Source organism: Schistocerca piceifrons, chromosome 7, assembly GCF_021461385.2.
Source record: "Schistocerca piceifrons isolate TAMUIC-IGC-003096 chromosome 7, iqSchPice1.1, whole genome shotgun sequence".
NCBI classification, from domain to species: Eukaryota; Metazoa; Arthropoda; class Insecta; order Orthoptera; family Acrididae; genus Schistocerca; species Schistocerca piceifrons.
In genome coordinates, this window is record NC_060144.1 from 260,551,272 (window position 1) to 260,564,157 (window position 12,886).

Consider the following 12,886-nt stretch of genomic DNA (forward strand, 5'->3'; position numbering starts at 1 on the left):
CGTGTAGTCAGACTGAAAGATATAAGGGGTGATAGCAAAGTTCCCGTTTGAGGGCGTTACTGCAGCGTGTATGCAACGTAGTGCGACACCGGCACGGTTATACAGAGTGGTCCATTGATCGTAACCGGGCCAAATATCTCACGAAATAAGCGTCAAACGAAAAAACTACAAAGAACGAAACTCGTCTAGCTTGAAGGGGGAAACCAGATGACGCTATGGTTGGCTCGCTAGATGGCGCTGCCATAGGTCAAACGGATATCAACTGCGTTTTTTAAGTAGGAACCCCCATTTTTATTACATATTCGTGTAGTACGTAAAGAAATATGAATGTTTTAGTTGGACCACTTTTTTCGCTTTGCGATAGAGGGCGCTGTAATAGTCACAAACATATGGCTCACAATTTTAGACGAACAGTTGGTAACAGGTAGGTTTTTTAAATTAAAATACAGAACGTAGGTACGTTTGAACATTTTATTTCGGTTGTTCCAATGTGACACATGTAACTTTGTGAACTTATCATTTCTGAGAACGGATGCTGTTACAGCGTGATTACCTGTAGATACCACATTAATGCAGTAAATACTCAAAATGATATCCGTCAACCTCAATGCATTTGGTAATACGTGTAACGACATTCCTCTCAACAGCGAGTAGTTCGTCTTCCGTAATGTTCGCACATGCATTGACAATGCGCTGACGAGTGTTGTCAGGCGTTCTCGGTGGATCACGATAGCAAATATACTTCAACTTTCCTCACAGAAAGAAATCCGGGGACGTCAGATCCGGTGAAAGTGCGGGCCATGGTATGGAGCTTCGGCGACCAATCCACCTGTCATAAAATATGCTATTCATTACCGCTTCAGCCGCACGCGAGCTATGTGCCGGACATCCATCATCTTGGAAGTACACCGCCATTCTGTCATGCAGTGAAACATCTTGTAGTAACATCGGTAGAACATTACGTAGGAAATCAGCATACATTGCACCATTTAGATTGCCATCGATAAAATGGGGGCCAATTATCCTTCCTCCCATAATGCCGCACCATACATTAACCCGCCAAGATCGCTGATGTTCCACTTGTCGCAGCCATCGTGGATTTTCCGTTGCCCAATAGAGCATATTATGCTGTTGGAGAACGATGCTTCGTCGCTAAATATAACGCGTGCAAAAAATCTGTCATCGTCTCGTAATTTCTCTTGTGCCCGGAGGCAGAACTGTTCACGACGTTCGAAGTCGTCGCCATGCAATTCCTGGTGCATAGAAATATGGTACGGGTGCAATACATATTGATGTAGCATTCTCAACACCGACGTTTTTGAGATTCCCGATTCTCGCGCAATTTGTCTGCTACTGATGTGCGGATTAGCCACGACAGCAGCTAAAACACATACTTGGGCATCATCATTTGTTGTAGGTCGTGACTGACGTTTCACATGTTGCTGAACACTTCCTGTTTCATTAAATAACGTAACTACCTGGCGAACGGTCCGGACACTTGGATGATGTCGTCCAGGATACGGAGCAGCACACACATCACACGCTCGTTGGGCATTTTGATCACAATAGCCATGCATCAACACGATATCGACCTTTTCCGCAATTGGTAAACGGTCCATTTTAACACGGGTAATGTATCACGAAGCAAATACCGTCCGCATTGGCGGAATGTTACGTGATACCACGTACTTATGCGTTTGTGACTATTACAGTGCCATCTATCACAAAGCGAAAAAAGTGGTCCAACTAAAACATTCATATTTGTTTACGTACTACACGAATATGTAATAAAAAATGGGGGCTCCTATTTTTAAAAAAACGCAGTTGATATCCGTTTGACCTATGGCAGCGCCATCTAGCGGGCCAACCACAGCGCCATCTGGTTTCACCCTTCAAGCTAGACGAGTTTCGTTCTTTGTAGTTTTTTCGTTTGATGTTTATTTCGTGAGATATTTGGCCTGGTCACCATCAGTGGACCACCCTGTATAAGCACGACATGAAGGCAAGGGATTAGTGCGGCATTCGTGACGTGTCTTTCAGACGTGTGTGCGTTAAACGCGGAAACGTGAACTATGATGACGTTATTACCAAATGCGTCCAAACACGACAAAAGTGTTGTTATGCCTTTCTTGGCTGCCAAAGGGCAAACACCGGTTGACATCCATCGGAGAATGAAGAATGTGTATGAGGCAGCACGTCTGTTGAAAACCTCCGTTGTGAAATGGTGGGACAAGGGGTGCTGCTATTTCATGAAAACGCAAGTCCCCAAGTCGCAAATGTCGTAACGTAAGAGCTGCACCAACTTCAGTTGGAGACACTGGAGCACCTGCCCTGCAGTCCTGATCTCGCACGATGCGATTAGCACGCCTGTGGCCTCTTAAAAAAGGCCTTGAAGGATCGACGATTCCTGTTGGACTTGGGCGTGCAACAGGCAGTTACAGACTTCTTCACGCAGCAGGACTCAATGTTTTACAAACGGGTATTTCCAACCTCGTGCGTCGGTGAGATGATTGCATCAATGCCCACGACGATTTTGCCTGATTAGCATACTAATTCCGGATTGTACGGCCTTCGAATGGAAACCTTTTGATCGCTCCTTATATTCTGATTTTCAGTCATACGTCGAAAACGGGATACGCACTGTCCATAGTGAACACTGCTGTCGATAACTATAAACTGTCGCCTGTATCAGCCATCGCCTGTACCTACACTTTTATTAGGAGACTGAGCTCTGTTTTGTTAGCAAAGAATATTAATTCGTTTGGCAAAGGAGTGAAGCTATCATATCGCCAAATATAGAAATATTTAATTACGCATCTGGGTATTTCTTATGTATGCGCTGTTGAGAACATATGTTATAGTTTCTTAAGAAAAGCTTTATTGCTTAATTCTTTAGACCAAGTACTATCTGTATGAAGGCTTCCCAAAAGCAAATTACATACATAGATTTAATAAATAAATAAACGTGTTTTCATAATAGAATGAAAAACATGAGTCCATTTAAGATGCTCTATATCGGAACTCCCCCACTCCCCCACCCCCATGGACAAAATCCTGGCCATTTCCTTGACAGCAGCGACGAAAAGGGAACGAAAAAATGGCGCAAAGCAATTACATAGCTGACCCATCGGACATACAGCGCACAGCCTGTTACACAAGCTTCCAAACTTTATATGGGTATGGCAGACTGTAAGAAGGTTCATAAGCTATTGTGAACAAATTACAGAGGACAAAATCTCTATATCTTTTTACAAAAATGTACTCCTAATTAATTAATAATAGATTAGTCCCTGTTACCGATGCACAATTTCAGATTCCCAACGTGGCTTCAGAAAGTGAAAGCCATGTTCAAAAGTTTGTCAAAGTCAATAAAATTCTTCTGAGTTTGGGACCGCATCGTCAACTATAAAATTCCGACGTTTCGGTGACTATTGCAAGACGCCTTGCTCAGGGTGTATTGCTAACTGCTGAATTTCTTATATACTATGGAGGAGTGCTGTTATTGGATAGGAGAGTGAGGAGGAAGGGTATTAGGAGTTCTTTGGTTGGTCTTTGCACTGCGTGTTGTCATTGGCGGAAATAGGCGTTTTCCACTAGAGTTTCCTTTATTGCTTGCCATGAGTGGAAATCAGAGAATACACTACTGGCCATTAAAGTTGCTACACCAAGAAGAAAGGCAGTTGATAAATGGGTATTCATTGGACAAATATACTATACTAAAACTGACATGTGATTACATTTTCACGTAATTTGGGTGCATAGATCCTGATAAATCAGTACCCAGAACAACCACCTCTGACCGTAATAACGGCCTTGATACGCCTAGGCATTGAGTCAAACAGAGCATGGATGGCATGTACAAGTACAGCTGTCCATGAAGCTTCAACACGATACCACAGTTCATCAAGAGTAGTGACTGGTGTATTGTGACGAGCCAGTTGCTCGGCCACCATTGACCAGACGTTTCCAGTTGGTGAGAGATCTGGAGAATGTGCTGGCCAGGGCAGCAGTCGAACATTTTCTGTATCCAGAAAGGCCCGTACAGGACCTGCAACATGCGGTCGTGCATTATCCTGCTAAAATGTAGGGTTTCGCAGGGATCGAATGAAGGGTGGCGCCACGGGTCGTAACACATCTGAAATGTAACGTCCACTGTTCAAAGTGCCGTCAGTGCGAACACGAGGTGACCGAGACGTGTAATCAGTGGCACCCCGTACCATCACGCCTGGTGATACGCCATAACGGCAATGACGAATACACGCTTCCAATGTGCGTTCACCGCAGTGTCGCCAAACACGGATGCGACCATCATGATTCTGTAAACAGAACCTGGATTCATCCGAAAAAAATGACGTTTTGCCATTCGTGCATCTAGGTTCGTCGTTGAGTACACCATCGCAGGCGCTCCTGTCTGTGATGCAGCGTCAAGGGTAACCGCATCCACGGTCTCCGAGCTGATAGTCCATGCTGCTGCAAACGTCGTCGAACTGTTCGTGGAGGTGGTTGTTGTCTTGCAAGCGTCCCCATCTGTTGACTCAGGGATGGAGACGTGGCTGCACGATCCGTTACAGCCATGCGGATAATATGCCTGTCATCTCGACTGCTAGTGGTACGAGGCCGTTGGGATCTAGCACGGCGTTCCGTATTACCCTCCTGAACCCACCGATTCCACATTCTGCTAACAGTCATTGGATCTCGACCAACACGAGCAGCAATGTCGCGATACGATAAACCGCAATCGCGATAGGCTACAATCCGACCTTAATCAAAGTCGGAAACGTGATGGTACGCATTTCTCCTCCTTACACGAGGCATCACAACAACGTTTCACCAGACAACGTCGGTCAACTGCTGTTTGTGTATGAGAAATCGGTTGGAAACCTTCCTCATGTCAGCACTTTGTAGGTGTCGCCACTGGCGCCAACCTTGTGTGAATTCTCTGAAAAGCTAATCATTTGCATATCATTGCATCTTCTTCCTGTCGGTTAAATTTCGCGTCTGTAGCAGTCATCTTCGTGGTGTAGCAATTTTAGTGGCCAGTAGTGTATGAAACTGAGCCGCGACTGCAGCGTAGCGTTGTTTACTAACTGCCTAGTATCGACTAGGGCGCGCCAGCATTATCTGTGCCCTCCACGGCTGTGGCCTGCCGCGCGCCTGTTGATTTGCGAGAGCTGTCCTTGTGAAAAGGTGTCCCTGCTGGCGGCCAAGACGCTGGGAGTCGGTACACGTCTCCTCCGTTCATGTCGTCGGGTCGCTTGGCTATTTCTATAGCCTCTCTGATCTTCCTCCTCAAGCTAAACGGCTGTATCGCCAGTACTGGGGCCTCTGGAAATTCGATGTTCATCCTAGTGCTGATGCAGGCAGTTAGTAAACAGCGCTACGCTGCAGTCGCCGCTCAATTTCCTATTCGCCGATTTCCACTAATGGCAAGCAATAAACGAAACTCTAGTGGAAATCTTCTATGGCAACACGCAATGCAAACACCAATAAAAGAACATCTAATACTCTTCCTCCTCACCCTCATATCCAGTGACAGCACTCCACCATAGTATATAACCACATTAGCGCCCATTCATCAGTTAGCAATAAACCCTGAGGAAAGCGTCTTGCAATAGTCATCGAATTTTATAGCTACAATGCGATCCCAAACGCAGAAGAATTTTATTGACTGTGACAATGGCCGTGGGAGCCTACGTTTACATTCAAAAGTTTGTATTTCTGTATTTTTAAACTTATATAAATAGCCGAAAAGAAGAAAGTTTAATTTATTCATTTAGTATGTGTTCACAGACTACGAGAAGACATTTGACTGGGAGAAGTGAAATATATTCTAGGCAGCACCAGAAAATGTAGGAATCCCGTTGCACATAATATCCACTGTTCAATGGCTGTAGATGAAGATTCGTCTTCTGAAGCGTGAATCAATCTCAGCAAACATTATCCAAGGTGTCATTCAAGGGTGACCACTTTCACCCACACTTTTAATACTGTGTTGAAGTGGTTATGAAAAAAAAAAAGACTTAAACCAGTAAACGAAATTTCTATTATTAACAACGTTAATTTTATAAGTTGGCTATTCAGAGGGCCAAGCCTAGACACCCATATGTTGTCAGGATGGCTGAGGCGAACCTGTGAAGTGTCTTCGACGCTATTATAACGGTGTCGGAGTTTAATCATTTTATTCATTACGTTTACAACACTTTACTTTCCACATCAGCCTCGACTGACGTCTCGTTCAGCTACTCGTAGGATTGCTACTGACGACCGGTCGGTCAGCACAGCTTCTGCACGCCCAGGCTGCCCTGTTAGCAGTCTCGGTGTCATACCAGCTTATATCTGGCAGGCTGTGGCCGTTGCCAAAGCGTGAATATTTCGTTTCGCACTGGTTGTTTTAGAGTATTCTATCCCACTCCGAAGTCTGCGGCTGTCCTTCATGACCCATCGGCGATGTACCAGGTGTCGGTAGTCGTGTGGTCGTTTGATCGCCTCCGTACTGGTCTGATAGATCTTAGCACCCGGAGGCGCTTGGGTGATGAATAAGAACGAGGACCCCGAGAAGTCAGAGCGACCAGCGCTTTGCGACGTGGTGGTGGCAGTGGAAGAAAGTCAATTTGCCCATCAGCACAGGGTACGCAGCGATCATCGTGAATTTCGCCAAGTGTAGGCCTGCATCTCGAGAAGAGCTTCGGCTAGTTCATTAGAGATGCTGGAACATCTAGAATATAGTTTCACTATGCAATTGAAAAGTCAGATAAAAATTTGCTTGACCCCTTTTAAGATACAGCCTCCACTCTTTCCCACCTATGTAAGCGTAGGCTACATCTGGTTTGAATTCAAAGAAATAGCGTCAGTGGCACATAAACTAATAAGAGATAGAGCCGATCCCCAACGGTACACAAAACGGAAAAACGAATAAAGTAAGCCAAATGTAAAAGAAAGTAAAATCCCCGAGACTGCTGTTTTCCGAAGCTCCTTCACCAAAGAAGACGAAGTAAGTATTCCAGGATTAGAATCTATAACAACTGCCAGCATGAGTAACTTGGTATTAGATATCCTCGGTGTAGCGAAGCAGCTTAAGTCACTTAATAAAGGCAAGGCTTCCGGTGCACACTCTACACCAGTCAGGTTCATTTCAGAGTACGCTGATACAATAGCTCCAAACTTCACAATCATATACAACCGCTCGCTCGTCGAAAGATATGTATCTAAAGAATGCGAAGTTGCACAAGTCACACCAATACTCCAGAAAGGAAAGAGGAGTATCCGTCGAATTGCATACCATATCACTAACGGCGATTGGCAATAGGATTTTGGAAGATGTATTGTGTTCGAACATTGTGAATTACCTCGGGGAAAACGATTTATTGACAAATAGTCAACATGGATTCAGAAAAAATCGTTCTTGCGAAAGTCAACTAACTCTTTATTCTCACGAAGTAACGAATGCTGTCGACAGGGACTCTCAAATTCATTCCACTTTTTTTAGACTCCCAGAAGGCTGGTGACACGCTTCCTCACGAGTGACTTCTAATCAAATTGCGTGCCAATAGAGTCTCACCTCAGGTGCGACTGGATTCGTGACTTCCTGGCCGACAGATCACAGTTCGCAGTACCTGACGGAAAATCATCGACTAAACAGAAGTAACAGTTGGCTTTCTCTTTCAGGTTTGGTTTTCTGTCTCCGTCATCTTTCTGCTGAATTTGTACTCCGCGCTTGGGAGCTGGTAACGGTGTTGAAATGTGCGTCTAGGTCTGACCCACTTGTGACATTACTATAACCAATTGTTATAGGCCCTCTGATATTCCTGGTCTACATAAAAGACATGGTAGACAATCTGGCCAACCCTCTTAGACTGTTTGCAGTTGATACTGTCAGTTATTGTCTTGTAAAGACATCAGATCACAACGGTAGAGAAATAGCTTGAAGATGGTTCGATGAACCCTATGCCAGGCACTTCAATGTGAATTACAGAGTAATCATGTAAATAGATGCAGATGTTCTAATCACGGAACCGAGTGCTATTACTGTGAATGCCGTCGATCCCAACGATCAACTCAAAAAATTAGAGCTGTAAAACTGAGGTATTTAAAGGGACTAGCGTGGGGATTTGATGTGAGGTTCGGTTCGTAATGACCGAATGTGTCTCGCTTTTTCTCTACCGTCCGCGATTCTCGTTCTGCTACCGTCAATTAACAATCCGTAACAGCCTATTAACTACTGCATCAGGTCTCGCTGAGCGTTCTGGCGTAGGAGGTATTACTTGTTTTTCTTGTGTCACGTCTTACGCGCTAACGAACAGATCTTTCTGTCTCAGCTTTGGTTTTCTGTCTCCGTCACCTTTCTGCTGAGTTTGTATTCGGCGCTTGGCAGTTGGTAGCGGTGTTGGAATTGGCGTCTAAGTTTGACCCACTTGTGACATTACTGGTTCGTTTCCTCTTAACTGTGCTTCACATTGCCTATAGCAATGCAGACGATTTTTTAACAAAAAAATTCTAATTCCTTTCCCTTGCTATTCTGCGCCATGATGGCTGTTTGATGACGATGACGTTATAGTACGCAATGCCGAAAATGAAATCGAAAGTCATAGCAATTCGAGGATTAGAACCAATGTGAGTAAAATTTGTGATTACCCGACAAATAAGTGAATTTAAATATCTGAGGTCAATTATATACAAAGTATACAAAATGAGACTATGCTGAAGTGAAGCTTCAAAAATTTAGGCAGTCCCGTGGTACAATGAGACGAATACTAGAACGTATCGCTCGAAGGAAACCCCCACCCAAACAATACAAAATTGTGGCTCTCCCTTTATTATTGCACGAATGCGAAGGCTGGACTCTAACTTCTGACCAAATAAGAAAAACTTAATCGTGTGAAATGATGTTCCTCCGATATGTAGCTACATGACAAGAAGAATATTGAAATAAGACAGTGATTAAGTATAGACTCGCTCACTTGTGAAAAAAAAATTCACAATAAAGTGGAGACATCATGTTCTGAGTACAGAAGACCGGACCCACGAAAATTCCTCTGCAGTATAATCCCAGAGGAAAACAAACTATTAACTATACTTTGCCCATTTCTGAGGCACAACAGGCCAATAGGTCAAATTCTTGTTGCCTATGATGATGATCATCATCGTCATTATCATGCCTGTTGCCTTCCGAGTTGCCTTTTTGTCGATGTTGATATATTCTTGATATTTTATGACATCAGCGTCTTACTCCGGTTCGGAAGAAAATTCCTGGATTGCGGTGTCAAAAGCTCGCAAAAGAACCCAACGGATCTTTTAGTCTCGTCATAGTCTGTTTCTGAACTGCTTTCGTCTGTTGACGTATTAAATGTAGATACTAAGATCCTTTCATTCTTCCGCTTACTTTGTAATTTTTGCAGTCGCATCTGTCTCAATAATTAAACTTTAACTACGATAGGGCGCGAGTAATCTCGTAATGCTGTAATATAAGCAGTCAACCCAAGCAGCTTGTAGAACTAAAGCGGCCCCTAGGCTGTCAATATTATTGTACGTATGCGATAGTGTTGAAGTTTGTATATTGTACAATATATTGACAGATCTACTGAGATTAGATTTTTACTGCGCGAACTGGTTCGAGTTCATATTTTCCGGGTAATATTACGTATCTTTGTCAGCTCAGTCCCGTATGCCAAACTGTTTATTTTTGTGTGCAGTTTTGGTGACGACGGCTCTTCTGCTGCGTGCTGCTGTTGGAAATTCGTTCCTGTTGGTTGCAGCCAATCAGGTGATAGTATACAGCAGCCAATGAGAATCGCTGAATCTAATAACTTGTTTCGGTGGAAAATTGATTACTTTTGTTTTCGACATGGATTGTGTGAGACTGATGGTCACTGATCTGGCTATTACGCATTACAAAGTTTATCACTGGTTTTCGTATGTATTCCTTGCATTGTTGTTGTTGTTGTTGTTGTTGTTGTGGTCTTCAGTCCTGAGACTGATTTGATGCAACTCTCCATGCTACTCTATCCTGTGCAAGCTTCTTCATCTCCAAGTAACTACTGCACCCTACTCCTTTCTGAATCTGCTTAGCGTATTCATCTCTTGGTCTCCCTCTACGACTTTTACCCTCCACGCTGCCCTCCAGTACTAAATTTCTGATCCCTTGATGCCTCAGAACATGTCCTACCAACCGATCCCTTTTTCTAGTCAAGTTGTGCCACAAATTCCTCTTCTCCCCAATTCTATTCAGTACCTCGTCATTAGTTATGTGATCTATCCATCTAATCTTCAGCGTTCTTCTGTAGCACCACATTTCGAAAGCTTCTATTCTCTTCTTGTCTAAACTACCTATCGTCCATGTTTCACATCCATACATCGCTACACTTCATACAAATACTTTTAGAATTGACTTCCCGACGTTTTAATCCATACTAGATGTTAAAAAATTTCTCTTCTTCAGAAACGTTTTTCTTGCCATTGCCAGTCTACATTTTATGCCATCTCTGCTTCGGCCATCATCAGTTATTTTGCTCGCCAAATAACAAAACTCACCTACTACTTTAAGTGTCTCATTTCCTAATCTAACTGCCGTGCGTGGTAGCCTTGCGCGGACTAAGGCGCCTTGTCACGATCCGTGCTGCTCCCCCCCCCCCCCTCCCCACCCCCGGGCGGAGTTTCGAGTCCTACCTCGGGCATGAGTAGAGTATTTATGTTGCCCATAGCGCAAGTTCGTTTAAGTTAGATTAAGTAGTGTGTAGGCTTAGGGACCGATGAGCTCAGCAGTATGTCCCATAAGACCTTAACACAAATTTCCTATTTTCCTAATCTCCCTCAGCATCACCTGATTTCCGTTCAACAGCTCTTTCAGGTCCTTTGCTGTCTCTGACAGAATTACATTGTCATCGGCAAACCTCAAAGATTTAATTCTTTTCCATGGATTTTAATTCATACTCCAGATTTTTCTGTTGTTTCCTTCACCGCTTGCTCAGTATACAGATTGAATAACATCGGGGATTGGCTCCAACCCTGTCTCAGTCCCTTCCCAACCACTGCTTCCCTTTCATTCCACTCTACTCTCATAACTGCCATCAGGTTTCTGTACAAATTGTAAATAGCCTTTCGCTCCCTGTATTTTACCCCTGCCACCTTCAAAATTTGAAAGAGAGTATTCCAGTCAACGCTGTCAAAAGCTTTCTCTAAGTCCACCAATGTTAGAAACGTAGGTTTGCCTTTCCTTAATCTATCCTCTAAGATAAGTCGTAGGGTTAGCATTGTCTCACGGGTTCCAACCTTTCTACGGAATACGAACTGATCTTCCCCAATGTCGACTTCTACCAGTTTTTTCATTCTTCTGTAAAGAATTCGTGTCAGTGTTTTGCAGCCGTGACTTATAAAACTGATAGTTCCATAATTTTCACACCTGTCAACGCCTGCTTTCTTTGGGATTGGAATTATTATATTCTTCGTGAAATTTGATGATTCAGCAGGGAGCAGGGAGCTGCTGTCATTTTACAAATTTCGCAGCGATAGCCACTGTAAACGACGTCACCAGTTCTCCATCTTCCATGGACTTGGTCTATAACGTCTATTAATAATACTCTTTTTGCAAACCCCTGAACTCCAGATGACTGATCTGTTGCCCTGTAACACATTAGCAAACAAGCTGTTGTAGTCTCTGTGCGCTTCGGTAGTTGCGGGGTCAGCGTGGCACAGCTTCGATTCCCGGCCGGATCGGGGATTTCTTCCGCTCGGGGACTGGATGTTGTAGTGTCCTCACCATCGTTTCATCATCGGCGACAGGCAGGTCGCCTAACCGTAGGCGAAGCCGCCACACGATATAGGAGAGGGAGAGAGAGTGTGTAGTCTAATTCCTTGACACAATTTCCCAAATGACAGGTATTTTGACGGCTAGACTGCCGCCCTGAAATCCTACTTATTGTGGTATTTTACCGTCACCTGCTGCGACAACAATTTCTAGAGCCGAGAATTACTGCCGCACAAACGTTCATCCCAGCTTTTATTTCAGTAACGAACATAAAACCTGTTGATCAAGCACGAAATGTGGTTAGGTTATTACATTCCAGAGAAATCAGCATTATGATAATCAAGAGACTGTTTATATGAAAGTTCACCTCTAAGTTTTCCGGTTGTTAGTTCAGCCAATACATTTATAATCTTGTGTCACATATTGTATCACTGCGCGAATTCTTATGTCTGTTTGTTGTATAATCTTCTGCACAGTGCATTTACGACTTTTCTCTCCTTTTTCAGGACTTGGTGCTTGACGAAACGCAGTCTTTAGAAATTCTGAAGCGAATGAGTCGGATTGTCCTGATTCTGAAGGTATGAATACTCATTCTTCTGTATGATTCGAGAAATTAATTTATTACTTACAATAATTAACCATACTGTTAGCCACATATATTTTCCTATTCCACACTCATGCATATTCATACTGAAATCATCGTTGAACAAATAACGTAGCATGCTCAATAATGTCACATGTTTTATGTTCAAAAATCAACATGGGATCCTCAAACAGATGTCTGCGAAACTGTTCCTCCGTGTGACACAGCGCTGTAGACAACGGAGCTCAGATTGAGGCGTTGTTCCTTGACTTCAGGAAGGAATTTGACACTTTCTCCGGCACCACTGTTTAATGGAAAAAATGTGAGCTTATCGAGTATCGGAGCAGATTTGAGACTGGATTCAAGGCAGGCAGGCAGACAGAACTCAACTCGTCACTCTTAAAGGAACAAAATCGAGAGATGGGAAGGTAATTTTCGAAGTACCCCATAGAAGAGTGACAGAGTCGTTACTGGTTACAGTGTATATAAATACAGCCAGCATCTATTTACAAAACGACCTGCAGAAGGTTGATGAATGGTTACCCTGAAAGTAAATAAATGTA

At 43.6% G+C, this 12,886-nt stretch overlaps 1 protein-coding gene across 1 annotated transcript in view; it reads left to right on the forward strand.

Moving 5' to 3' along the window:
• LOC124804754 (tryptophan 2,3-dioxygenase) overlaps positions 1-12,886 on the forward strand; it is a 406,660-nt gene that overhangs the window by 234,302 nt on the left and 159,472 nt on the right. The window contains exon 4 of the mRNA XM_047265061.1: positions 12,247-12,318. Coding sequence (XP_047121017.1) covers positions 12,247-12,318 — 72 coding nt within the window. The remainder of the gene's footprint in view (positions 1-12,246; positions 12,319-12,886) is intronic.